The sequence below is a fragment of the Paroedura picta genome, chromosome 14 (genome assembly GCF_049243985.1).
Source record: "Paroedura picta isolate Pp20150507F chromosome 14, Ppicta_v3.0, whole genome shotgun sequence".
NCBI classification, from domain to species: Eukaryota; Metazoa; Chordata; class Lepidosauria; order Squamata; family Gekkonidae; genus Paroedura; species Paroedura picta.
In genome coordinates this window covers 15,961,051-15,988,005 of record NC_135382.1, presented here as the reverse complement: position 1 = coordinate 15,988,005, position 26,955 = coordinate 15,961,051, and the positions used below count along the sequence as shown (strand labels likewise).

Genomic DNA, 26,955 nt, shown 5'->3' with positions numbered 1-26,955 from the left:
CTTTTTGTTTTTGGCATGGCCCAGGCTATGAAGAAGAAAAGTTGGTTCTTATATACCGCTTTTTCTCAAGCCAAAGGAGTCTCAAAGCGGCTTACAATTGCCTTCCCCTCCTCTCCCCACAACAGACATCCTCCTGTGAGGTTGAGGGGGCTGAGAGAGCCCTGATACTCCTGCTTGGTCAGAACAGCTTTATCAATGCCGTGGCGAGCCCAAGGTCACCCAGCTGGCTGCATGTAGGGGAATGGGGAATCGTACCTGGCTCTCCAGATTAGAAGTCCGCACTCCTAACCACTACACCAAGCTGGCTCTCCTGATCCTGATTTTGGGAGCACAGCAGGTTCAGTCCTGGTTAGCCTTTGGAAGGGAGACCGACCGAGAAGTCCAGGGGTGTAACGTAGTAGCAGGCCAGGGCACACCTCCTCTGAATGTCTCTTGCCTTGAAAACCCTAATGCTTAGGTGGCCAAATTGTGGCTCTCCAAATGTCCATGGACTACAATTCCCATGAGCCCCTGCCAGCAGGGAGAAACCAAGGGTGAGAAACCCTGTGATATATTAAGCACATGGTTAACATGCCCATGAACAGCAAAGGGGATACAAACTGCATCACTTGGGGTTGACTTATTTGATCATATAACAGAGTTAGGCACAGGAAGCTGGCTTGTACCTTCGCTTTCCAGCAAATAAAAAAATGTCTGCAGCACATGCTAGAATTGACAAGATTATTGAGGTGAGAATATTCCTTCCTCTGATTAAGGGGGTTCATGGAATGTTCCCTTGCACCCTTCCCTGGTCTTTTGCAGATGGGTGAAAACACCCTTTATATAGGTTGAAAGGCTCACTTTCGTTTGTTTTCCTGCGTTGTATGGATCTTTTTTAACTTGTACTTTGATATGGCTGTAAATGGCTTTCTGCAGTGTTTTAAACACACCTTCATGGCTCCCTGAGAGTTCTGGTTTCTCATCTAAACCTAGGGGAAACATTATTTTATATCTTGGTCTACAGCTGCAGTTAAGTACACAGGATTATCCCTAAACTTTCCTCACAGGTAGATTAGGCAGAAAGAAACAGCAGTTTTCAGGGCCGAGGAGGACTTCCTTCCACTGAAAAGCAGCGTGCGGTAGCAATTAAGAGCAATGGCAGACTGGAATCTGGAGAACAGGGTTTGATTCCGCACTCCTCCTCATGCAGCCAGCTGGATGATCTCGGGTCAGTCCCAGTTCTACCTCACAGGGTGTCTGTTGTGGGGAGAGGAAGGGAAAGGCATTTGTAAGCTGCTTTAAGACTCCTTTGGGTAGTGAAAAGTGAGGTATAAAATCCCCAGCTCCTCTCTTCTTCTTCCTGGACCCCAAACCAGAGCTCTGTCCAGCACACCAGGGACGGCTTGATGAGAGGAGATGGTGAATCATCAGGAGCCTGTTGCCTGCTGCTTATTGGGTCTTGTGAAAACTGCTGGCTGTAAATGGACCCTTGAGCCTCTTGTGGTAAGGCAGCAGAAATGCTGTCTGAAGCTGTCTGCCCATGAGGCTGGGAATTCAATCCCAGCAGCTGGCTCAAGGTTGACTCAGCCTTCCATCCTTTCGAGGTCGGTAAAATGAGTACCCAGCTTGCTGGGGGGTAAACGGTAATGACTGGGGAAGGCACTGGCAAACCACCCCGTATTGAGTCTGCCATGAAAACGCTAGAGGGCGTCACCCCAAGGGTCAGACATGACCCAGGGCTTGCACAGGGGATACCTTTACCTTAAATGGACCCTGCATGCTCGTACAGAATGCATACTCTGGGTCTTTTGTCAAGGCATAATTAAGGACCTATTAAGAGATCGAGTGTATGCCCTCTTGTGTTATAAATGTAAAACCTAAGTGTAAATGGAGATGTTGCTAATAATCAACACAAAAGGAGACCATAAGATGTCACAGTCTGCCCTGTGCTCACACTACTGATGTGGTACAGTCAATGTGCTTTTTAACAGCGTGGGCAGCAAAGTGAACAGCCTGGAATCAAAATATCATGCTCCTGAAACGCATTCATTGAGTCGAGCCGCGCATACTCCATCCAGATCTATGTCACTTCCAGGTTCTGTTCTTATAATAATTGGAAAAACAGTTCAAATGTTGCTTTCCCCGCCCCAATTTAATTCCAAGATCTGTAGAAGAAATTGAATTGATACCCCCCAGGGCTGACTTCCAGACAAAATTATGTCATCCTAAATTTGTTTTGGATGGGATTTCATATGGCCACTGATGACTCACCGGACATGTTTCCCATGCACATATTGCATTTTCCGGTGCATGCAGACATGGTAGTAACTAAACACCCACAAAACATCTTTTTTATTATTATATTTGGTGTCTCCTTGAAGCGGACTTGAGCCCTTGAACAGAAGGATAAAATAAGCAAATAAGGATTGCTCTACTGGCAAAATCCAAAACTCTGCAAGTCGGAACTGTGTGGCATCACCTCAGTTTCCTGTGCAGACACTTGAATTTTACTACACAGTATTGAAATCAATCTTCCAGTTGTCCTCTGAAGCAGGGGTAGTCAACCTGTGGTCCTCCAGATGTCCATGGACTACAATTCCCATGAGCCCCTCCCATCATGCTGGCAGGGGCTCATGGGAATTGTAGTCCATGGACATCTGGAGGACCACAGGTTGACTACCCCTGCTTTGAAGCATCCACTGCAAACTTGTGTGGTGGGGGGGGGGAGTGGGTTCAAGTCACAACCAACTCACGATGACCCTGCATGCAGAGGGGGTTTGCCATTGCCTGCCTCCCTCCATGTCAGGCCCCCGGTTTTCCATGCTGGTCTCCCATCCAAATATTAGCCAGGGCGGCCTGACCCTGTGTAGCTTCCAGATCCCATCAGAGTGATCTAGCCCAGGCCTACCCACTCCTCAGCTAAGTCACTGTGCCATGCAATTCAGGGAAAGAAAGAACCGTCTGGTCTTTTGGGCCCCCAAATCATTTCTCAGCGCAGTCCGTGCCGGCTAAATGGAAGTGAAAGCTCTGCTGGTGTGTTTCTTCTCCCCCCCCCCCCCCGAAGTCTCCAGCTGCTCTCCGTCCGCGGCTGATAGCATTGTGTAGATCTGTGTTTGTTTTTGCAAAGAACAAGCAATCCTTCGGCCCCTTCCCTTTGCTTCCCCCAGCCTCGCCTCTCCCTTTGTCTGCGCGCAGCTTCCCCCTCCCGCTTCCCGGACCTCCGCTCGGGTAACCGAAGCTCTCATTTCCTGGTAGAGGCTCTTAAAGAGGCAGCCGCGGCGGGAAGGGGCGGACAAAAGGCCCTTGTTTCCCTCCGCCGTCGCCGCCTCTCTTCGCCGCGGGAGCGCCGGCTGATTTCTATGGGCGCTTTGTCCCCGCGCAGCCCGATCCTATGCGAGCCCAGTCGCTGAGGAGCGCCAGCGCGCTCGGCGAGATTGACCGCTGAGTCAGTGCGCGCAGAGCCGCGAGCGCACAAGCGTGCCCGTAAAGTCAGCCCCTGAACAGACGGGGCGTAGGATCGCAGCCCGACCCTATCCACGCGTCCGTCGGCTTGGGCGCCTAAGAAAGCAGCCCTCTCGCTGCCAAACGGCGTGGATCCCCCCTCCCCCTTCAATTAAAGGCGCCTTACTTCCGAGTAAGCGCGCACAGAGCCCGGCGGCACCAGTGTCCCGGGAAGGCCGCCTGGGGCGCAGAGCCGGCCGGCGGCCCTCCTCCTCCTCCGCGGGCTCCTTTAAGGGCCGAGCCGGTGCCGGGAACTGGCGTCACTTGGCAGGCCGGCCGGCCGGTCGTTCTCCCGATCGATGCGCCGCCGCCTTTCGCTTTCTCTCTTCCAGGAAGGGGCCCGGCTCGCTCCCGCCTCCTTCCTTTCCCGAGGCCCGAGCGGGGAAGGGGCGGGCCGAGGCCGGGGCCAGCCGACCCTCCTCCGCCTCCGCCTCCGCCTCCGCCTCCTCCCTGCCCTGCGCTCAGCCATGCCGGGCGCCCCTCTGCGGGCGGAGCGCCGGGCCAGCCCCGCGCTCGCGGCGACGCCGACGCGGCCCTGAAGCTGCCGGGAAAGGAAGAGGAAGGGGAAGGGGAAGGGGAAGGGGGAAGGAAAGGAAGCCAGCGAGGAGCGGAGGGAGGAAGGAAGGAAGCGCCGGGGAGGAGGAGGGGGAGGAAGAGGAGGAGGAGGCGGCCCAGGACTTCCTGCTCTCCGGCTGGCGCTGCTGCCTCCCCTGCGGAGACATGTCGGAGGGTCCCGGCCAGCCTTGCATCAAGGTAAGCCTCGCGGGAGGCCGCCCGGGAGGAAGAGGAGGAAGTTTGCGGACTCCCGACCGGGGGGGGGGGAGGAGAGAGGCCGGAGGGGCCGCCGTCGGGGCGCCCCAGCGAACCACCCCGTCCTTGCCTTCGGGCGCGCAAAAGTTGAGCGCTTCCTCCCGGCGCCGGCCTCGAAGTTCCCGCGAAGAGGGGCTGGCTGGGGGGGGGGCGCCCCGATGGCTTCCTGGAAGAGAGCGGAGGGCCGGCCGGCCGGCGAGGAGGGCAGGTGGGCCCAAAGGGGGTCGCCTCCGAAGCCTCCCCACATCTGGGGGTCGTGAGCCGCTGGGGCTGCGCCGTCGGGGAGGCGAGAGCTGGCGCATCCTGGGGCGGGACGGGCAAGGGGGTGTACGGTGTGCGGAAGGGGGGGGCTGTCTTCCGTGGCCCGGGCCGTCGGGGGCTTGGCTGCCCTTTGCTGGCTGCGGTGGGCGACGACCTTCGCCGCGCGTTGGAACGACGGGGCGGGCGTCTCTCTCTCTCCCCCTCCCTCCTTCCTTCCTGCTTCGGCCGACTCTCTTCCGCGCTCTGCAGCGCCGGGCAGGATGACCGAAGTCGAGGTGCGCGCAGGCGAGCGACGTCCCCCGGCTGTGGGCGGCTGGCGCTGCTGCCCCGCGGCTCTTCGAGGGCTCTGCCGGCGTTTCCTGGCGAGCGGGGAGCGCCTCTCCGCCGTGCGCGGAGCCCCGACGGGTGCGCGTGTGTTGCGCGGTCCTGCGCCGGCCCGGGAGCAGCCCAGGGGCCGTGCAGGCGTCGCGGGTCCCGTGTCGCTGACGAGGAAGCGTCCCTGGGCCTTGGGGTGGCTCCAGTCTCTGTTGTCTGAAGCCTGAAAGGTGGCGAGGTGCAGTTCCTGGTTTCTGCACCAACTTGTGTACTTTCGGCGTTATCCAGAAATTGACACACGTGGGCACTTGTTGGCTCTAACAGTTTGTATTTTTTTTGCAACGTCTGACCTTGCTGGAAGTTGCTGCCAGGAGGTGGCTTGTCTCCAAAATGCTCGCCCCTGACAAATGGCTATTCTCTTGGCCTCAAGCGCCTGTCCCACCATCTGTAAGGCAGCCCTTGGTTCTCTTCCTGTTTAGAGGGTTGCATTTAGGATTACCAAGCGTGTGCATGAAGCATTGTAAATGCCAGCAACGTTGTCTCCTCGCCGTGCTAAGTGGTGTTATTGGATCTCTTTCTCCCCTGATAACGTAGGTAGCATTCCGTGTGGGAAGTGCTTGTCCTGCCAATGGCCAAGTCTCTCTTGTGTTCACTTGTGAGTAATTGCCCTCTGATTCCCATAAGACTGATTCCCGGCTAAGTATGCCTAGGATTGCAGATCCGCATGCGCATGGATCCTCTGAAGAAGGGTATTATTGCACGGTCTCTAGGGAAAGAGGTATGTGACCGACTTTGTATAGACTCGCAAACGTGCGGGTAATCTTTCTTGCTTTGCTCTTCAGGCTCACCTGGTCAAAAGGACAGCGGAGTTCCTTTTGAGTGTGCCAGCTTGTGCTTGAATCTGTACTTTCGCTCAGGACCAGCCATGTGGCTTTTCACCTAAACGTTCACTTTTGATCAGGTTGTTACTTTTGTCAAGCTAATATTTTGCGGTGATATTTCCATAGTTGGGGAGGGTCATTCTTCGTGATTGACAGTAGTTGGATATTTGAAAGCACTTTGTGTTTGTATTTTGTGTACATAGTGTGACTTTGTGATAGCTGCTGATTGCTTGTTGGACTAAGCAGAATCCAGAATCCAGTTCAGCACCATATTGCCTTGGTAGAGGTGAAGTTGGCATTTCCATTTCTCATGTTCTTCTGAGACATGCAGCTTTCTAGAAACAGCACTGAATTCTAGGCAGTATTTCTTGGTATAATTGTAGCTAAACAATGCCTGTGGAGAGATCTGTTAAACTTTTAAATTAATCATTCGTTGCTGGTCTGTAGCCCGGTTAAGTCAAAAGAATTTAGAATTAAGTTGGCTGGTTCTACTGATCTTGAGGGATCTAAATTGGCAGAAGTCTTCTGTTTGGGTGGTGAATGTGTTTAAAAGTACGGTGTTTTGTTTCGTTTAGTTTACTAGTCAAAGTTTTTAGCTTCCATTCCAGCAAGGAAGCATTTCCTTATTTTGTAGTACAACTACAAGATTGTTTACATGCAGGAGACTTAACAGCAGTCAACTTTCCCAGTCTCTGATGGGGCATGGGTCCTGAAACTGAGAACTTTATTGCTTGGGGGCTCTAAAGCAGCCAAATCTCTGTCTCCCAGACTTTGTATCATAGGACTTTGTGTGCGTCTTTAAAACTGTAGACAGAGCTTGAGTCCAGGGGCACCTTTTAAGACCAACAAAGTTTTATTCAAGGTATAAGGTTTTGTGTGCCTACATACTTCTTCAGATACAAAGGATAGGTGCACACAAAAACAAGACCAACAAAGCTTTATTTAGTAGCAGGTCTCTTTTAATTCCTCTGCTCTACAGCTGGGAATGCATCTGCTATGGATCACTAATCTTGACATTTTTATTCCCTCTACCTTGTTTTCGAACTGGAGTTGAACCCAATTTTAGTATGCATACTGCCGAACTGAGCACAGTTTGAACCCCAAAGGATCGCTAACCAGATAAACTCAGCTTGGTTTTCTAGCAAGGTTCTTGAATCAGCTAAACATTCTACTGCATATTTGTTGGATATTTTCATGATGCTGTTTACTAATTTACTGCCAATTTATCCTCTCCTTATAGATGTCAGACAATGGAATGGAAATCACTAGAATACAAGTGTGCATGCAAACCAAAGCTCACACCTTGAATAAAACTCTGTTGGTCGTAAAGGTAGCGCTGGGATCAAACCTTGTTTTGCTGCTTCAGACCAACATAGCAACAAACTTTCCTCTGCCCTTAAAACTGTAGGCGCACTTTGCTCAAAGCCCCAAAGACTCTTGCACAAATGTTTTTGGGATCCGTGCCAAGAACTATGGGCAAGCCTTCCTCTTTGCCCTGTGAAATTACCTCCCACCTTCCCCTTTGTTCAGAGACAGGATTATGGCTTCTGGGCAGGGTCAGGGAATCTCCGTGTATCCTCATTCCCTTCTCTGAGATGTTGTCACAAGCCACATATTGGCAGTCAGGAGAGAGGGATCAGGACTCACTGGTACGTGGGGCCCTCCCTTTCGAGGGGAGCCAAAGGCTGGGTTCAGCCAATACACTGGTTTAATTCTTCAGGGTACACTTTAGGCAATTTTCTCTGTCTCTCATGACGTATTAGAGGGCTAGGGTATGTCGTTGGAGAATAGCAGATTTACACTTTCCCCTGCTGTTTATCCTGTGTGTGAAACTTTTTTAAATGTTAGAGATTTTTAAAGTTATCGTTCCCTCCTGGATAACGTGCGCCAACTTGGTGTCATGTTTAAGAGCTGTGGCCTCCGATCTGGAGAACTGGGTTTGATTCCCCACTCCTCCCCCACATGAGACCTATTGGGTGACCTTGGGCCAGTCACAGTTCTCTCCGAGCTCACTCAGCCCCACCTACTTCACAGGGTGCTTGTGGTAGGGAGAAGAAGGGTAGGCCACTGTAAGCCGCTTTGAATAAAAAGTGGGGCACAAAAAAACAGTTCATCCTCTTCATCTTGGTCATTGTCTCCATCGTCATCTCCGTGTGCCATTTGGAGTTTTGTGCCTGTTCTGCTTCTCAGAGACTTGAAGCATCTTCTGAAGTAACACATTTTGAAATGGGAACGTGCCCATCCATGAAGATCTTCAAGGGAGGCTTTGGAGGGGAAGAAGGGCTCCTTCTGGGCAGGTTCCCCAAATCTGGAGCGTTCTGCTTGCTCAGAGTTGCCTGCTTCTTAAACCAAGCTTTTCTAGGCACCAGACGAAGTCTGTTTTGTTCAACAGGACTTGGCTTTATGGTTTTGCTTTTTTTTGTGTGTGTGTGTACATTAGACGCTCCAAAAAGGAAGAAATAACATGGAGGTCTCCACATAATTTAATTAGCTTGCATTATGATGTTTTTAGTTCTCCTCGCTATTCATCTAAAACTTCTCTGTCCTGCCTCTCTACAAATACATTCTCAGAATTTTGCAGCATAGAACAGCAGTACACGCAAACAAATGAAAGATCAGCAAAAGGGAAAACAGCAACAGTAAACACACCTGATCCCCAAAGGTCTGAAATATCCTTAATGTGTCCTCTGAAGCAAAGGCTAGAAACAAAACCAGGCTTAAGAGAACAGCAATTACCTATGTCTGGCACCTAACAGATTTTGGCAACAAGTGAACCTCTGTGTGGAGGAAGTGCCAAAGCACAGGGCACCACCACTGAAAAGCCCCTGTGCCCTGGAACACGGGAGCACCTGAGCAGGGCCTGGATGGCTCATCTCAGATGGTTCTCAGGTTCACGAGAGAGATGGGGATTTGGCACCCGGCCTTAAAGGCGTTCTTTTGGCAACAGGAAGGCGGCTCTTCCTGGAAGGGGTTTATCAGAAGAGCAAAGCAAAATTTGGAGACCGCACAACCTGGCTCGGGTTCACATCAGTGTAGGTCTTGCGACACAACTGTCTGCACGGCATCTTTGGGCTGTGGGAAATAGGAAAGCTAGCCAGGTGCTTGACTTGCTTAAGGTAGCTAACTTCTAATTTTAATTATTTTTTAAAGCAGGAAGATCTAGTTGGTGGGGGGCAAACAGGGAAGGGAACACAGCCCTGGTGCAAGCCCAGCTCACTGGCACCTGCATTGCTAAGCAGAGCTAATGGGACTTGGCGTGGCTTGTTCCTGGTTACTAGCAGCCCTTTCCTGATAAGTGGGACAGCCAGGCCACCCTAGGAAGCCTCAAGGAATACTAGAAGGGTGGGGCTGGGGGGCTGGGGAAGAGCCTGGCTGGGACTGAAGTTCGAGAGCCGAGCTAGAGATCCAGCATGGTATAATGGTTAAGAGTGGCAGCTTCTAATCCGGAGATGGGCTTGATTCTTCACTTCTCCACGTGCAGCCAGCTGGGTGACCTTGGGCTCACCACAGCCCTGATAGAGCTGTTCTGACCGAGCAGTAATCAGCCTCACAGACCTCACGGGGTGACTGTTGTGGGGAGAGGAAGGGAAGGAGATTCTAAACCAGCAGTCCCCAACCTTTTTATCACCGGGGACCGGTCAACGCTTGACAATTTTACTGAGGCCCGGAGGGGGGGTAGTCTTTTGCCGAGGGATGTCGCCACCGCCACCTGAGCCCCTGCTCCAGTTGCTTTCCCGCTGTTGCCCCTGACTTCCCGCCACCCACTGGGGGGCGCTGCCAGCAGCAGCTGTGCAGTGCCACACCAAGGGGGAGCCCCAGCCATGGCGGCCGCTGGAAAGCACCAAAGGTGAGCCAGTGTCAGAGTGGCAGGGCAGCCCCTGAGGCAGCAGCTGGGGAGGAGGAGGACGACGAGGAGCCACGGCCTGGTACCGACTGATCTACAGACCAGTACCGGTCTCTGGACCGGGGGTTGGGGACCACTGTTCTAAACCACTTTGAGACTCCTTCAGGCAATGAAAAGTGAGGTATAAAACCCAGCTATCTCCTTCTTCAGGTTCTCTGGCTGGGTTGACCTGGTCAGGCTAGTAGAGGCTACTTGGTAACCTTCTTGCTACTCGATGACGGAGGTGATCTCTCTGCGCAGCGAGGTCAATCCAGGCAGTGTCTCTTGGCAGGAAAGCAGGAGGCAAAGATGTCCTTGGGGCATGATTGTTCCGCCAGGCCATTTGGCTTCCACGGAGCGTGTTGGCAGATTCCACCTGGTGTTCACTAGCACGGGAGGGAGCCCCTTTTGGGACTGGGAATCTCAGGCGCCCAAATGTCTTGGGTACGGCCGGGCCTGGTTGTTCAGAGCTTAGCTTGGATTCAGTGGGCCCGGATCGGTGGGGGCCGGTTTCCTTACGAGAAAAAGCACAAACCAGGAGCGTCTGCCGTCTGAGGCAGCCCGGCATTTACAGAGTCTCTCTTGTAGTCGTTTTGTTGAAACGTAACTTCTTTGCCATCTGAGCTCGGGGTGTTGGGTTACACGGTGGGGAATGTACCCGAGGACTCCGTTGCGTAAGACGTCTCGCTCGCCTCCTTTGCTGCCCTGGAGAGCGAAAGGGAGGGCAGCATTGTGTTGCAGGGAACTTGGCCGGCGATGAGTGGCCAGGCTGGGCTGGGAGGCTGGTTGGTTTCAAGCATTTTGCCTGCATTTGGTTTTCTCCCCAGCAGAAAGCCATCTCTTGGGATTGGAGCCTTATATGGCTCTTGTCTCTTCCCTGCTGGGAACGAGCAGACGTTGGGTGTTGTAAGGCTGATCTGTTTTGGTGGAGATTTTTCACATAGTATTTAAGGGCCAGTTGGTACTTGCAAGGCGGTCGTACAGCGCCCTGTCCTAGAAATGCACCCATTTGCCATGTAGGGGTGTGTGCGTGTGCGTGTGCGTGTGTGTGGGGGGGTTTGTAAAAGCAACCCTCCCTGTTGGTAGGTAAGTAGCAACATGCAGAGTCGTCACCTTGGCTTTTCTCTGTCCTGCTTCTCTTATGCACAGGGCAGGGTTTCAAGCATCAAGGCTCCCATTGGATTCCTGGAGCAGCTTCTGCTACCTTTGTTACTTTTTCTTTTTTGCATGTTTCGTGCATTCCCATTCCTCCCGAGCCGGCTTCGGGAGTGGCGGGAAATAAGCATCCAAATATATAATATAATAATAACCATCATCATCATCTTAAGATGCTGACGCTTGATCTAGACCAGGGGTAGTCAAACTGCGGCCCTCCAGATGTCCATGGACTACAATTCCCAGGAGCCCCTGCCAGCGAAAGCTGGCAGGGGCTCATGGGAGTTGTAGTCCATGGACATCTGGAGGGCCGCAGTTTTTACTACCCCTGATCTAGACAGCCCAGGCTAGCCTGATCTCATCAGATCTCAGAAGCTAAGCAGGGTCGGCCCTGGTTGGAACTTGGATGGGAGACCCGCAGAGAGAGAGAGGGCACAAGGGTTGCTGTGCAGAGGCAGGCAACGGCAAATCACCTCTGAATGTTTCCTGCCTTGACAAACTCATTGGGATGGCCTTAAGTTGGCAGTGACTTGGTAGCTCTTTCCAACACCACCACTGCCCAAATGTTCACTAGCTCCATTATGCCACTACCTGTGGCTTTGACCTACAATTTGTCAAGCTGTGGTGCTTTCAATTGTCACTCCCATTTATTGCCCTTATAGGGCAAGTTGCTTACTTCAATGTACTTCAAGTACATTTTAGGTTCTTCCTTGTAGTCCCAAGAAGATTTCCGTTGGTTGAGAGAGTTAATCTGGCTAGCATCCAATATAGCAGGGGTAGTCAACCTGTGGTCCTCCAGATGTCCTTGGACTACAATTCCCATGAGACCCTGCCAGCAAATGCTGACAGTGGCTCGTGGGAATTGTAGTCCGTGAACATCTGGAGGACCACAGGTTGACTACCCCTGCAATATAGGACCATTCGCACATGCCATGCTGGTGTGCAGTCACAGCGATATATCTGCTCAGTAATTGTAGCCCATTTGCTGTCGGTGACTTATAGCTGCTGTCTTACCCACAACAAAATAACACGGAACCTGGCAATAGTTTAAACTAGGAAGACTATAGAAGATCAGTTAACTTGAGTTTTGAAGCTCCATGCGGTGTGGGGAGGAAAGAAATATTTTGGGGAAACATTTTTTCGCTCGAGGGTTGTTTTAACAGGAAAAAGTGGGAACTTGGTTTGGACATGGAAGAGCACCTACAATTATTTTGGGGAGGGGGGGAATAACTGCAGTGTTTTTCTTTTGGAATGAATGAAATGAGTTGTTGCTCAAAATGTGTACCATGAGTTTTTTAAAATGTAAAACAACCTACAGAAGCAACATAATGATAAACTAGACCTGTGAGATTCAAGGGGAAAGGACATCCCAGCTGTACCCCTCTCTGCCTATATATACATATACATATACATATACATATACATATACATATACATATACATATACATATACATATACATATACATATACATATACATATACATATACATATACATATACATACACACACGTAGCTTCTCTCTTGCTTCTTAGTTGTTGTTTTCTGGCGGCGTTGGGATTACTAGACTAGGTTTTGTGAGATCTTAGTCAGTGAGGGCTTTTTAACCTACCACTCCCCCCCCCCTTAGGTTTATTCTTAGCACTAAGGGACTGCTCCAGATTTTGTAGAAAAATCTCCCTTCTCTGTAGACACTGCTGTACAGCTTTTAATAATAATAATTGTATTCTGGGTCCATGTTCAGAATTACATAATTCCTCTGTTCATTGACATATATATAAGATATTTTCCGGGATATGCTTGTTTAAATAGGAATACACATGACAGCAGTTGATAAGTTGTAATGTGTTGAATAACTTGCCAAAGATTTGGTGTTTTCAGTGTTACAAAATTTAATTTGATATCCAGATGTGCTGTGGTGCTGTGATCCTGTTCAGTTGATGCATTTTCTTTACGATGAAATCTGTTTTATAGTTTCAGCTCTTATTCTTACCTATCAAATGCTAAAATTAAGGTACAAGGGCTAAGGTAAGCACAGAGTATAGCATTTTGCAGTTAGCTCTCTTTCAAGTATTTTCAGTTTTGCTTCCAGAAAATGAGGGCGTTTGTGCTTTAATTCTATGTCAGTTAGCAGAACTGTATAAAGTAATTAAATTACAGATTGTGCATTTCATTGTGCCTTTACGCAAAAGGAGTTAGGTTTGTCAGGAAGTAAGCATTGTATATATTTCAGAGTTGTTTTTAAAAATCTGCTTTGTCCTTGGGGGGGGGGGAAGCACTATTCCCCCCCATGGGTTCAAGATTTTGAGAAATTTTACTTCTCAAGTCAATCAAAGGTCTGTAAGACAAGAAGCCTTTATCACCTAAATACCAATAATGAAGGAATTGAGTAATTCTTCCGGGAAAGGACCGCCCATATGCTTCAGATGAAGAGGCTCTGCCCTGGTCACCTCATTTAGTTGAGGACCCCAGAGGGAGGATCCCTGAAGGTCTCAGCGAATGGGCAAGTTCCTATGCAAATCGGTAACAAGGTTCCCAGTTAGAACTAGCCCTTTCAGTGGCTCTGGGGGGGAAAAAAAGGAAAGATGTCAAAGAACTAACTTCCCAAGAGCAATATGTTCTCTTGCCATTTCACTGGTACTTTACTCTCAGCATTTTCCTGCATAAACACTACAAATCCAGAGAAAGAGCTTGAAAGCTCCTCAGAAGGCAACTAAATTGGCAATTCTGATATAGAGTTTCCCCATTGCGTACAGCCAGTTTATCCTAAAGGGACCTATAAACGAATATGTGTAGCCCTCTTGGGTATTAAATTGACACATCTTGATTCTCTGACTTTTCCACAGACTATACCGTAGATCCAGATTCTTCAGGACTTCGTGTATGCCATACACGAGCATTACTTATAGGAGTTAAGGGGTCTCTAGGGTGGTTGCTTCCCTTCATCCAGGCAGGCCTGGTCTTTCTGAATTTTTGAACGCCCAACTTAGTTCCTGTAGACTGGAATTCACACACCTGATTTATCAGCTCCACTAATGAGCCACCAAACGCAGTAGGCGAGTGCATTTGGATCTACTAGAGCCAAAAATATACCCGAAACATACTTCCTGTATTTTTTAGATGTATTTGGCATCCCAAAGGTATCCTTTGGGGGGTGGGAACTGAAGATAAAATCCTGGATGTATTTGATAATTACTAGGAAAATTGACAAAGCTGCAAAAATAGCAGTCCCAATAAGATGCATTTAAAGAGACTGCAGCCTGGAAAATAGCTGAGCTGGGGGTGGGGAGCACTTCCTGCTGCTCAACTGATTTGTGGTGTCTTGTGCAGTTTCTTTAAACTTTAAAGAGTACTCCCTTGGCACAGTTGATTTTTGGGCTTTCTTCTGCAATCTCTTTACATGGAGTGTGCTAAAAGGGACTACAGAAAAAAGCCCAAAGTAACTGATGCGGAGAGTGCTTCCGCTTGCTCAGCTGTTTTTCAGGCTTTCTTCTTTGAAATGCACTCCATCAAAATCTACTCAATGAAAAACAGCTGAGTGGCTGTTTCTGGAAGCTTTGCCCCACTGTATGTTTATTCCCATTTTTTGTTTCTTGGGTCTGTTGGACCTGAAAAAGTCCAGGATTTCTGAATACATTACCAGTATTGCATTCTGGGATTTTTTTTTTTTTTTTGAGAATCTGGGTTTTTTTGGGGGAGGGGGGGTCCGCTGGACTCGACCCCAAAATATCAGAACAAAATTGCACACCCTTAAAACCCAGATCATTTCTTCCCCATTGTGTACCTCATTTGGTTCTGCCATTTGCCCTCAAATGTGTCTGGGGATCTGGGTTCAGGAGAACCGGCGCCCTTCCTTGCATAGTTGGCTTGCAGCCAGAGATCTTTATGGGAATTACATTAACAACAATAACAACAAAAACATTTTTATAGCCTACCCTTCCCAGTTGGCTGAGGCACAATCCCCATTTGCTGGCTCCCGCCACAAGGTCTTCATTTTGTTCTGAGAATAAATACTAGGGATGCCTTTGAAGCAAGGTTTTATTTATTTATTTACCTACCTACCTACCTACCTACCTACCTACCTACCTACCGCCCTCCTCGGAGGCTCAGGTACGTTGCTGTTCCTAAGATAAACATGTGCTATTGTACGGATCATTTTGTGAGGATACGGTCCATTGCCCCAATTCTATCCAGTTTTCCAGGTAGATCATGCAACTTTTATGTGTCTTCTCTTTTTAGATCACTCCAAGGAAGCCACCTTTAAGGTGTCCAGATTTTGTTCCCCAGCTTGTTTAATAAGGCAGCATCTGGTTAAATCTTTTTATGAACTATGCACATATCATGGAAATTAGTCTATAATGAGATTTTTAAAAACTTTAAAAAAAGTATGTACATACTTCCTTTGATACATTGCCGACTTTATTACGTTATTGCTGGCTACCCCAGATAGCCCAGGCAAACCCAATTCCATCAGAATTAAGCAGGGTCTCTTGCCTTGCAGCCAGACAATCTTTGGCTCTTCTGGCTATATTACACACTTGCCATATGATAAATAAATAATATTGCTGGCTGATTATTGATGATAATAAACTTAAGTAAACAAGCTATTCTCGAGGTTTCATTCCCCCATCTGTAAAGCTGGAGCAGAACAGAGAAGGACCTGTCTTCACACGAGTGAAGGGACGTGCAGTACCCATATACAGCCCCTGTTCACCTCCTTTTACAGTTGTAAATATTACTACAGTTGTTAGAGTTATGGGGCTATTTATTTATTTATTTATATTTTTATACCGCCCTTCCCTACGGTTCTGGGCGGTTCACATAAAACATTTTTGAACATTCACATAGAACACTATCAAAATCAAATATAACAGTACAACAATAACAACAACACATCCACTGGAACAATTAGAACGGCACTTCAACAATAACTTGACAATCCCTCAGTAGGTTCGGTCCCTCAGTCTGGGGGGGCACCTGTAGGTGTTATGGCTCAGTCGGCCCCACCAAATGCCTGGTGGAAGAGCTCCTTTTTGCAGGCCCTGCGGAATTGTGGAAGTTAGCAAATATGCAACAAGAACTGCTGTAGGACTAAGTATACTGTTAACCACTCTCTTCCTAAATGAATAGTTATGATTGGTTTGCTAAAATACACTGAGGCTATTTGCAATGAAGGTCAGATAGAGAAAGCCTTGAGCGATGGCTGACTGAGGGAAGGCGAAGGCTCCAGATGTGAGATCTATGGGTGAGAAACGAAGTGTGTCAAGGAGGTAGGCCTGCCCCAGATTTCATCTCTGAAAAACGGGAAGTGTGTTTGTCAGTGCTCTGGGGCAAACCGAGTAGACACAAGTCTATGGGAGACTCGTGATCATCCTAGAAATGCTCATAAACCTTCCATGAGCACTACATAGCAGGACCTGTAAGATGATGCTCTTGCGCACGGCCTGTTACACTAGAACAGGCTTTCTCAACCAGGGTTTCGTGAAAACCTGGGTTTCCTGATGGCCCTGGAAGTGTTCTCTGAATGGGTGGGAGTTCATTAATTTATATATATGTATATCTTCAAAATTTGTTAAGCACTTATCAGGTGATATGACCATATATGGCCATGTTGGCCCACCTCCCCCTCCCCAAAATGGCCAATGATGGGCCTGGAAGGGGTGGAAAGGGGAGGGGTCTCAGGTGGGTGTGTACACAGCTATGCTTCCCAACTATATTCTGCATGGTCGTGCCATTTCTCAAATCCTGAAGAATGTTTCCTGGGTGGGGGGGTTTCTCAGCAGTAAAAGAGAAAGGCTGCACTAGAATATGGAACCTTTTTTCTGATGTAGCTTTTGAAAGCCATTTGTCTTCCTTGTGTTTCCAACCATCAGCTGGGTTTTGAGCCAATGCGTGTGGGTCATGACAGTGTTGGGCTGGGGTATTGGAGATTGAAAGTTGGAAGCAGGGGCCAGTGGGGGTAGGTGGATTTCCCTTCTGCTTGAGAGTCTTTGTGGGACCTCCTCTTGTGTAGGTTTAAATTTTTTTGCATGGTAGCAAAGATCTAAAATCAGGATGCTTTAGAAAGGTCAGTTTGGAGTCTCCAAAATTGCACTCAGGAGCGTGCTTGCAATGACCCGAAATAGTACTTTTGCAGTGCCTGTTTATAAAGGATGGATTTATGGTCATAAAGGATGCATTTATGGTCCTGAGATGTCAGTGGAAGAGCTTATTCTATCCAAGGTGTTGAAATCATTTTTTTTACGAGGGCTAGCTCTGACATAAATGTCATTTTATTGGGACGGGCCATGTTTGCCATAAAATATACTGCCAGGTACAGGAAGTATAAACCTTATTAACAAAACACCAGCAAACTCCATTAACGATACCAATTTTTAGTCAAAATACAAATATGCTTTAAACACTAACACACTTAAATTATTCCCTTAAAGTATCTGCCTGATGCCCTCCCTCCTACTTCCACTGCTGTTACTTACTAGCGCTGGGCCAGAATAGGGACATGGTGCACAGCCTCTGTCCTTTAGCAATGACCAGTTGCTCACAGACTGGAGAAGCGTGCTGGACGGGCCCCTTCCGGCCATCGGGTTGTATGTTTGACACCCCTCCTCTAGGGGGGTTCACGTTCAGAACCACCATGGGCTAAATCCTTCCTTGATCCATATTTTAGGACCAACTTCAACTTTATAAAAGAATCATTTGACAGAGTATAAGGTCCTACTAACAATAGCTAAACGTAGCTTGTGGTGCTCAAGCTACGTTTAGCTATTGTTAGTAGGACCTTATACTCCGTCAAGAGATTGTTTTATAAAGTTGAAGTTGGTCCTAAAATATGAAAATCATTGTCCCTTGAAAAAGCTATAAGGCGAAACGCGTCGGGACTTGTGTGAAATTATAAAGTATTACTGAAGATAGAAGACTCTGTATAAGTCCATTTTGGATATTTTATTGCCATATTGGTTCCCCAGTGCATCTATATTTCTCTACCTTTGCAGAGGAGGCATGTTTGTATTAGTAACTATTTTCATGAATCTCAAAGCATCTACACTCTACTTTTTTGCGAGTGTTTCAAAGGAGCCCAGTAGCTCTGTCTCTGAAGCCCATTCTTTCCTTGTATGTAGTAGAGGTCCACCTGGCCTGGTCTAGTGAACGTAGTCAAGTTCTCAACTGGGGATGTCGTGGAAATCTGGAGAGGATGCACAGAGACATCTTTAGGTGCTAGATAACAAAGTAGCCCATGAAGCTGGTTGGCAATAGAATCAGGACAGGCATAAAGGGAGCAACTTCTTCACACCCTGAACATCAGGCATACGGTTGCTCATGAAAGAAGTGCATGATGGATAGTGCTATCAGGTCTTGCTTAGCTTGGTCTTATCAAGCGAGGCAGTCCTTCAGTTCTCCGTCTGAGCGGGAGCAAGCCTTCCTCCTTCGCTCCTACCTTTATCTCTGCACACAGTCCCTGGCCAATCTCTGACTCATTAGCACTGGGACAGTATACAGTGGCAAACTGTATGAAAGAATTCACCTCTGGGGCAATGACTTGCCTTAGTGAGTGACATTTGGGAGACTGCAAAGGGGGGGAAAAGTAAGATTGAGTTCTTGATAAACTTGTCTAGAAGTAGTGGGCAAGGAATGCCAGCAACGTTCTTGGCCAACAAGCATCTTTGCCTGTTCAAGGAAATGATTAGATTGTATTAATTCCACCTCCTTTCTCCCCCCCCCCACTTTACCGGTTGGCCTTGGCTTTGTTCAGCAGCTGTTGGGGGTGGGAGGTGGGAGAAGGCTGCTGCTTCTTCTACATTGTTTTTTTGTTGTTGTTGCTTAAAGCTGGCTTTGTTCTCCAGGGACTCTGTGCAGGAGGAATTAGAGGTTTGGCTCCTTTGCAAAAGGAGAAGTTCCCTTGCTCTAAGGGTGGGTTTTTTCTTTACTTCCTGCATCAAACGGGCTGCAGCTTTCAAGTTCCAGCTGCCGTTGGCTTAAAAGTGGGTTGCTTTCTTTTTAAACCTTGGTGAGGTTTTTTGTTTTGTATATTGTAAGTGGGATGATGGGATTGAACATGAACTTCCTGAATAAACAGCCAAGTATACTTTGTGTGTGTGCGCGCGCCTATTTTCTTCTTCTCCCACTTCTGTGTGGGGCAAACCCAAGAAGCAGCTGTGCTCTCTGGCAGCACCAGCCCTCTTGATGTCGGCCAGCTTGCTTGCCTGGCAAGGCAGAAGCCGCTGTGGATCGCTGCACAATCCAACTCTCCAGCCCTCCCATGGTGCCTCGCTGAGGGTGCTTGCATCTTTGTCTCCCTGGAAGGTTGCCCGCATGCGTCCTGTGTGGTCCTTGCCTGTCTGTTCCCTCCGGTTGAAGTTTTGGGCCGGAAGCCGTGTACTGCATCCAGGTTCATCAAGGCTGGCACACCAGCTTTAAAAAACAGCAGCACAATTGACCCATCATTAGTATTTTGTTCAGTTCCAGCACTGCTCAGGGTCTGGCTGCACCCAACGTGGGGTTGTTCAGGCTGCTGAGTAGCGGTGTGCAATTTTAAAAAATCAACGTTTTTCAGTTTGGGTCTGTTGGACTAATTCCAGAATTTCTGGAAAATCCCAGATCCCCAAACCAGTATGGTATTTGAATCAAAGGTTTGTTTTTTTTGGGGGGGGGATTCCAAATTATTTTGGGGTACCTGAGAAGAAAAATACTGTTATAAAAAATAAAGCCTTGGCTTCTCCTGCAACTCTGTTTAAACTGTTCGTCAGGAAAAGCAGAGTCCAGACTCTGTGCAGCAGGAGATGCTGACTCTCTGGGCTGTAGGAAGGTCTTTTCCCGCTGCGCATAGACCTGGCTGGGATGGCTTCTCAGAAGCTGGCCCCAGGATCTGCATGCCATAGGGTGATCTCTCTCCAAGGCAAGCTGACCTGCCTGCGATGGCTTCTTTTGCAGGATGCTAATCCTGCGTTGAGCAGGGGGTTGGACTAGATAGCCTGTATAGCCCCTTCCAACTCTATGATTCTATGAATTATATAACCTGAGGATAACAAAGTGTATAACTGGACATTTCAGAAGCAAGGCCATACGCTGTCTGGGCCCAGTGTACCTGAGAGACCGTCTTTCTGCCTAAACACCAAAAGAGCCCTACGCTCCACCACTGCTAACCGGCTGGTGATCCCTGGCCCCAAAGAAGCACATCAAGCCTCAACAAAGGCCAGAGCCTTCTGTGTCCTGGCCCCCACTTGGTAGAACCAGGTCCCAGAAGAGATCAGGGCCCTGCCTGAACTCCTCAGTTCCACAGGGCCTGCAAAAGGGAGCTCCTCCACCAGGCATTTGCTTGAGGCTGACTGACCTAACAACATCCACTGCCCCCCTCCTCAGACCCCCCCCCAATGACCTGAATCAATCTCACCTTCCTGGGGGGGTTCTGTTAAAGTTGTCGTTCCTGTTACAGTATTTAATCAAACTTATTGTAATTCTTTGACTTTGGATCCACTGTTGAAACTGCTGTTGAAATGTTATGTTATGACTGTGTTGTATGCCTATGACATTCTATGTAATTCTCTGCCATGTTTTATGTAAACCGCCCTGAGCCCTATGGGAGGTGGTATAAAAATCTAAATAAATAAATAAAAGTCCCTGTTTCCTTTGATTTGACTTTAGACACAAGATGAAGTGCATCAGTGGATGGGCTGTTGATACAGTCAAGCCATGCAGCCAGGTAACACCAATCACAGTATTCTGAGAGTAGATAAAAGGTGTTTTTAGGTCTGGCCTGGGAACTGAGATTGGGCAGGATGTACATCTCCGAGAATCCAGATTCTACCACGGGAGAAAAAAAAATTCCAAGAACCACCAAGTTTTATATGAAGTACAACTTACACAAATGGAGCTTTCAGTACTGAGTAGTTTTTTTCCTTTGTTCCAGCACCACCACTGAACTCCTTTAAATGAATGACACAACTCCAACACCTATTTAGGAATATTAGACCAGCAGGTGGGGTGTATACCACCCACTTTTGGCAACCCCTGATTTAAACATACTGGGGAAAACCTCTTTAGATCAGCATTTCCTACACAGTGGTATTATTTTCAATCCAGGTGATGAGGGAACTGCTGTTGTACTGTGGGATAGAGAAGAGTATATCAGCGAGGTCTGTAGACAACTGACTAATGCAGTACATTATGTCTAGAGTGCTGAACATCCAAGTAAGAAAAATAAGATGGAAATTGTAGAGTTCTCGGAGGAGAGGCTGGTTGAAAAATATGTTGACAAATCCACGTACAGTTTTCTCCTACAAACGGGATAAGGTGCCCTGGTTTTATTTATTGCCCCAAATATGTTCCCAGTCCCAGGAAGACTGGTTGTGGATCAATATTGCAATCTTTAGCTTTCTATGTGGATCTTATTTTTAAAAGCTACTATCCAATTTTAGATCCTGTTTAAGGAATACAATGACTTTTTAAAATCACATCAACAGTGTACAGTTACGTATGGAGGGAATTTTGTTCATGACCCTGGATATTTCCCTTCATACCAACATTTCACAGGATAAGGTTTGTGAGGTTTTATGTGAGATGCCTGATAGGAGTAACTAAAATTCACATCTACCTGCATCTTTTTTGTGCCAGGTAGCCAGCTTCTCAATTTCAGTTTAACTTTTTTGGGAAAGTTTATAGCATTAGCACAGGCTGCAGGTTTGCTCCTGCGTTGGTCAATCTGTTTAACTGGAGAAATTAGAAAACAACTTTATCCATCAGGAAAATAACATCTATATGAAATACTGAGATTAATTTTTTTTAGATGAGGAAGTCAAAAAGGTTGATACTACAATACAAGCAGGAAACCTACTGGTGCCAGTTCCTATCTACTCCTCCCCTTTTTTAACTTTTGAAGGATCTAGAAGTCTTAAGGACATGGTAGTGAGGAGTACATTAAGAGAAGCCCCTACCAGAAATACAGCACTTGATGGTAAAGAAATGCCAAAAGGAAATTCCCCTTGTGTCCATTGTCCTCTGTGTGACTATTCTGTTTAAAGGAAAATGTTTCAGAACTGGCGGTGTTCAAGCAGCGGCTGGACAGATACTTATCCTGGATGCTTTAGGCTGATCCTGCATTGAGCAGGGGGTTTGACTAGATGGCTTGCATGGCCCCTTCCAGCTCTATGGTTCTGTGATCTTTCATATTAATTGCTTTGTCAACTCTAACTCTAGAGGCATAATTATGTTTGTATGATGTCCCTGCATAAATGTGCATAAATATGGCAGCAAGATCTGTTAAGACTTGTATTTGTGAGCATAGGAGCTGTTATTAGAAAAAGAAAGCATCCAGCTCCTCTTGTTCAACACTTTATAACCTCTGCACCTTCTGATAAGGAACTTGGCTTCTGGGTTGCTGAACAGCTGCCAGCATAGACTTCTACAAAGAAGGGAGACATTCTGGATCTTCACTTTGGGAACATTTACACCACTAGGTTTCAATGAAGATATTGAGTGGATGGGCACATAGTGATTATAGTTCTTTCATCTGGAAAGGGTTTATATATCTGTGGAGTGCTTTAAGACAGGGATAGTCAACCTGTGGTCCTCCAGATGTCCATGGACTACAATTCCCACGAGGCCCTGCCAGCAAATGCTGGCAGGGGCTCATGGGATTTGTAGTCCATGGACATCTGGAGGGCCACAGGTTGACTACCCCTGCTTTGAGAGACAGCTTGGTGTAGTGGTCCCGACCCCCAGGTTGAGAACCACTGAGCTAAAGGGAGCCACGACATTCAGAGGGGTCTACTTCCCTGAATGACACTGACTGGGGCAAACCATGTGCCCCATTAGCGAGGTTCCCTGAGACACCTGCCAAGCTGCAGAGGTCTGTGGAGCTTTGCTTTGAATCAAGCAAGGCAAGTTTTCAAATTTTGCTTCACTTTTGTGCAGTGGAAGAATCTGAGTTGAGTTTGATGTGACAGTCCAAGAGTTGTAGTTTTCTATACATTGTAGCTCGGATAATGTAGCCTAGGCAGACCGTATTTCCCAATCCTTCTTGGTATTCTTTTCTCATCTCAGATAGTTGTTACATAGCGTGGAGCTCAGAAAGTTTTGAATTGGCAGTTTTTCTACAAAATCCTTCATCTCAGAGACCGTAGTACGTAATCCCTTCCTGCCTCCAGAATGCAGGTGACCAGCAATCGAACGAAAAGGTGAGATGCTGACCGCAAGACTCGAAACCACAAATATCTGCTCAGAGCTTTAGCCAAACACCCAATGTTTAAATTAATTTAATGTGGCAGCCCAGAAATTAAATATCTGAGAAACTGAAGAGTTCTTAGAGCGGCTGTTACTTGGCTTCCATTAACACAGTGAAACAGACAGCCTGAGTAAATCTAGAATGCATGAATAGGGCTAGCAAGAAATAAAGCTCAGTGCATTGGCAATGCAGTGCATGGGTACTTGCCCAGCGGAGTACTGGGTGGAGCTTTGGAAACCGAACTGTGTGATTTAGTGATGGGTTGGGAAGGAGCAGTTCTTTTTGTTTTAGTAACCCGGGTTTAGTCTTTCAGACTGGTCTGACTTTATAGGATCTGGGACCCTTTTTTACCTGCAGATGAGCTGACATCTCATTTATGGTACCATATCTTGCAAATATATCCATAAGTATCCAATATCAGTGCTGCTTACTCAGTGCCAATGCTTCTCCTGCACTCCTTCCTCCTGTTTTGCAGTATCCATGGGATTGGGGTTGTATGCACTGCTGCTTCTGTCCTTTTGTCTGCCTGTACTGATGCACATATCTGTCTGCCACTAAGCCAACAGACTCGTTCTGCCCATTCAATACAGTAGCAGGAAGAGTTGAATTTGAATGCGGGGTAATCCAAAATGGCCTCCTAAGTGGTACCATATTGCCCTGACCTGGCTAGCCTGATCTTGTCAGATTACGGAAGCTAAGCAGGGTCGGCCCTGGTTGGTATTTGGATGGGAGACCATAAAGGACATCCCAGGTTGCTATGTGGAGGCAGGGAATGGCAAGCTAATTTGTTCGTTGCATGAAACCCCCAGAGTTGCCACAGGTCAGATGTGACTTGATGACAAAAAACCCTGTGGTACCCTTAACAAAAGAATATTGAGGGTCTTCGAAAGTAGTGGCTTGCAACAGAGCTACATTTGTGAACCTTTGGCTCAGAGCATTTATAGACAAGATTTTCCACATCCTTCCTCATTTAGTAGTAATAATACTCACCAAAGTAAACATGTCACTACAGCTCTGCCCCACATTCAATTGTCTTGTTTTATTGCTTCTGTTTATAGCTTCTCTTTACTTTCTGACTTCTTCTAGTGTTTTCACTGCCTTTCCCCGAAGGTGGTCATTTTGCTCCTGCCACAGAAGGGTCAAGAAGTCCAGGCTCAGAGGAAAGGAGGAACTGGGTGGGCTGTACAGAACATCTTCTGCCCTTTTGTTATCTCCAGATCTCTTAAGCTTATGAATTTCCCTCAGCCTAAAGCAGGATTACACATAAATCACCTTAGGTGAAAATGCAGGCCAATTTAACAGGGCTTTCATTTTGTGGAACAGGAATAACTATGGGTACAAACAAACTCTTCAGGGTGGGAATCTTCCCATTTAGCGAGAAATCTAATGTCTTCTACTGTCTTCTAGCTACAGGAAAGGGAGAAATACGGTGAAGTCAGTGCAGTGTAGTAGCTGATGCTGTAAACTTGCTGCCACGGAAAGAGCTATTTCATTATTATCACTGTTATATCTGACAGGTAGGAAAAAAGTTGAAATCAGAAAGTAAAATTTGTAGTCCACAAAAGTCTGAGTTACTTGGACAGGAATGGTGAAAGAAAGACATTGGAATGGGAGTGGCGGGATATAAATCATATGATAAAAAAATAAAATAAATGGGATGAGCAGCACATTTGCATGTCCACTTATAAATGTTATAATTCTGAAAAAAAACAAAACAAAATTGTCATTACAACATTACTGAGAGCCAGTTGAGTGTAATAGTTAGGAGTGCGGACTTCTAATCTGGCATGCCAGGTTCGATTTTGCACTCTCCCACATGCAGCCAGCTGGGTGACCTTGGGTGACAGCACTGAGAAAGCTGTTCTGACCGAACAGTAATATCAGGGCTCTCTCAGCCTCACCTCCCTCTCAGGGTGTCTGTTGTAGGGAGAGGAAAGACTGTCAGTCACTTTGAGCCTCCTTCAGGTAGAGAAAAGCAGCATATAAGAACCAACTATTCTTCTTCTTCCAAATGTAGTACAGCATATTGTTGTCAAAAATTATTCACATGTGCATGAATATATCCTTTCACGTATGTTGTGTGTATCTGCCGTATGCATAGGAATGATCTATTATGGGGGGAAAGGAAAACAATGAAACTTCTTTGAATCCCCATTGGAGAAGGAGGTGGAACATTTCAGGAAGAAAAAAAATCATGGGTATTTTTTAGTGGTTCCTTACATTTCCAAATTCCCCGCTCCAAAAGCCTCTTGGGGGGAGGAGAAACCAGAATCAGAAGACCTTTACTGGCATATAAAGAAAGATGACAGAAGAAGAAGGAAAAAAAAACATTATAAAGCATTAATTGTTCTACAGTTACGGGACCTCATTGCCAGCTGTACAAACTTGGCAACGGAACCAATAACTTGAGAGTTTTTGTTTCCTAATAGGAAAACGATCTTTGTCTCATCATCAAGTCATTGTTGTTTAGAAAAAAGTAGGTTGATGAGCAGCCCATGAATAATGTCAGAGAACGGACAATAGAAAAACATATGTAGGCTGGTTTCAATGCAGCCAGAATTACAGGAACATGTTCTTTTAGAGTAGGGTCTTTTTGTAAATCTTCCTTGAAGAGCAGCTGAGCGGAGAGCATTAAATCTTGCTAGCATACAGGCTTACTGCAGTTGGGTGGGTGGGGGGAGGAGAACCATTCTTTTCTTATTCCCCCCCTCCCAAGGCTTTTACATCTTTACCCCAAACCTGGATCACCCCAGGACCCTTGTCCCCGATAAGCCTTTTGCAGCTGATATTGTATTTTTTAGCTGCTTTTGAAGGCCATTTTACGTTGAAAATCAGGATTAAAAATACAATATAGCATGACCAGGATAGACTAATACATGGGGAGGCCCTTGGAGACTAACTCAGCATGGCTTAATCTTGGAGACTGATGCATGCAGTACCGTTGTGGGAGGTCCACTGGCACCTGTTGATGCTTCTGGAATCTGATTCTTGTTGGGGTGTGTGTATTTGTGTGTATGTTTTTGCGCGCACGCAAGTGTACCATTCTTGTCAAACAGAACAAATGCTGTGTTGCAGATTTTATCATACACTTTGCAGGGTTCTGTCTTTTTCTGTGGCTTGCCTGTTCTGAACCGCCTGCTGTTGGCAGAGGGTCATGCATGCCAGTCTTTGTCTCTTTACAACTGCATATACACAGTGTTTTGGGCTGCTGCTAACAGCTCAGCTGAGGTCATTTAACCCTGCTGCAAAGCCTGACAGTTCAGGTCCAAGGTGGAGGATTTCTCTGGAGGTCATGCCAAAGTTTCAGTCACCTGTTAAAATAAACACAGTTTGAGTCCAGTGGTAACTTTAACACCAACAAAGTTTTATTTAAAGTTTTTGTGTGCATGTTCCTAGACAGAGGAAGTGGGCTTGCACATGAAAGCTTACACCTTGGATAAAACTTTGTTGGTCCTAAACGTGCCACTGGACTCAAACTTTGTTCTGCTTCTTCAGAACAGCACACCTACACACCTGAATCTGTGAAAGCAAAGTCACTGAAAACAGCAGCAATAAATGGATCAAAATGAATCTAGGACTCTTGACAAAAGGAAGCACATTCTTCCTGCAGTGTAGGACTACTGTTGACTCTTACGGTTGAACAGCTCTTTCATAAGAGCATATTTGAGTTAAAAGAATTAGAACCGCTTGTGTTTCCCTGCAGTCTTCCTAAGTGGTCCAGGATGCCCAGGCAGGAGAGAACCGGGAGAGAAAGACAGAAAGAGAGAAAATATCTGAGCAGCCCTCCTGTAAGAGAGAATGCTGCTGAGCATTTGCTTTGGAATTAGTTTGAACAAAACTTAAATTGATGCACAAAAACAGCAGAATTGGCTGCCATTGGAGGATGCTGAGCAATAAATCATAAGGTGCTACCCCCCACAGCCTTTATTTATTTATTTATTTAGACTTCTATTC

The 26,955-nt window shown here is 47.1% G+C and overlaps 1 protein-coding gene across 2 annotated transcripts in view; it reads left to right on the top strand.

Moving 5' to 3' along the window:
• The first annotated feature begins 3,886 nt into the window (after nucleotides 1-3,886).
• Nucleotides 3,887-26,955, top strand: part of ETV6 (ETS variant transcription factor 6) — a 150,240-nt gene continuing 127,171 nt past the window's right edge. The window contains exon 1 of one of the 2 annotated variants that reach the window (XM_077310917.1): nucleotides 3,887-4,233. In XM_077310917.1, the coding sequence (XP_077167032.1) occupies nucleotides 4,201-4,233 (33 nt within the window). In that variant the 5' untranslated portion in view covers nucleotides 3,887-4,200. Of the gene's footprint in view, nucleotides 4,234-5,623; nucleotides 5,645-26,955 lie in introns of those variants that run through there. The other variant, XM_077310916.1, reaches the window with a different exon arrangement.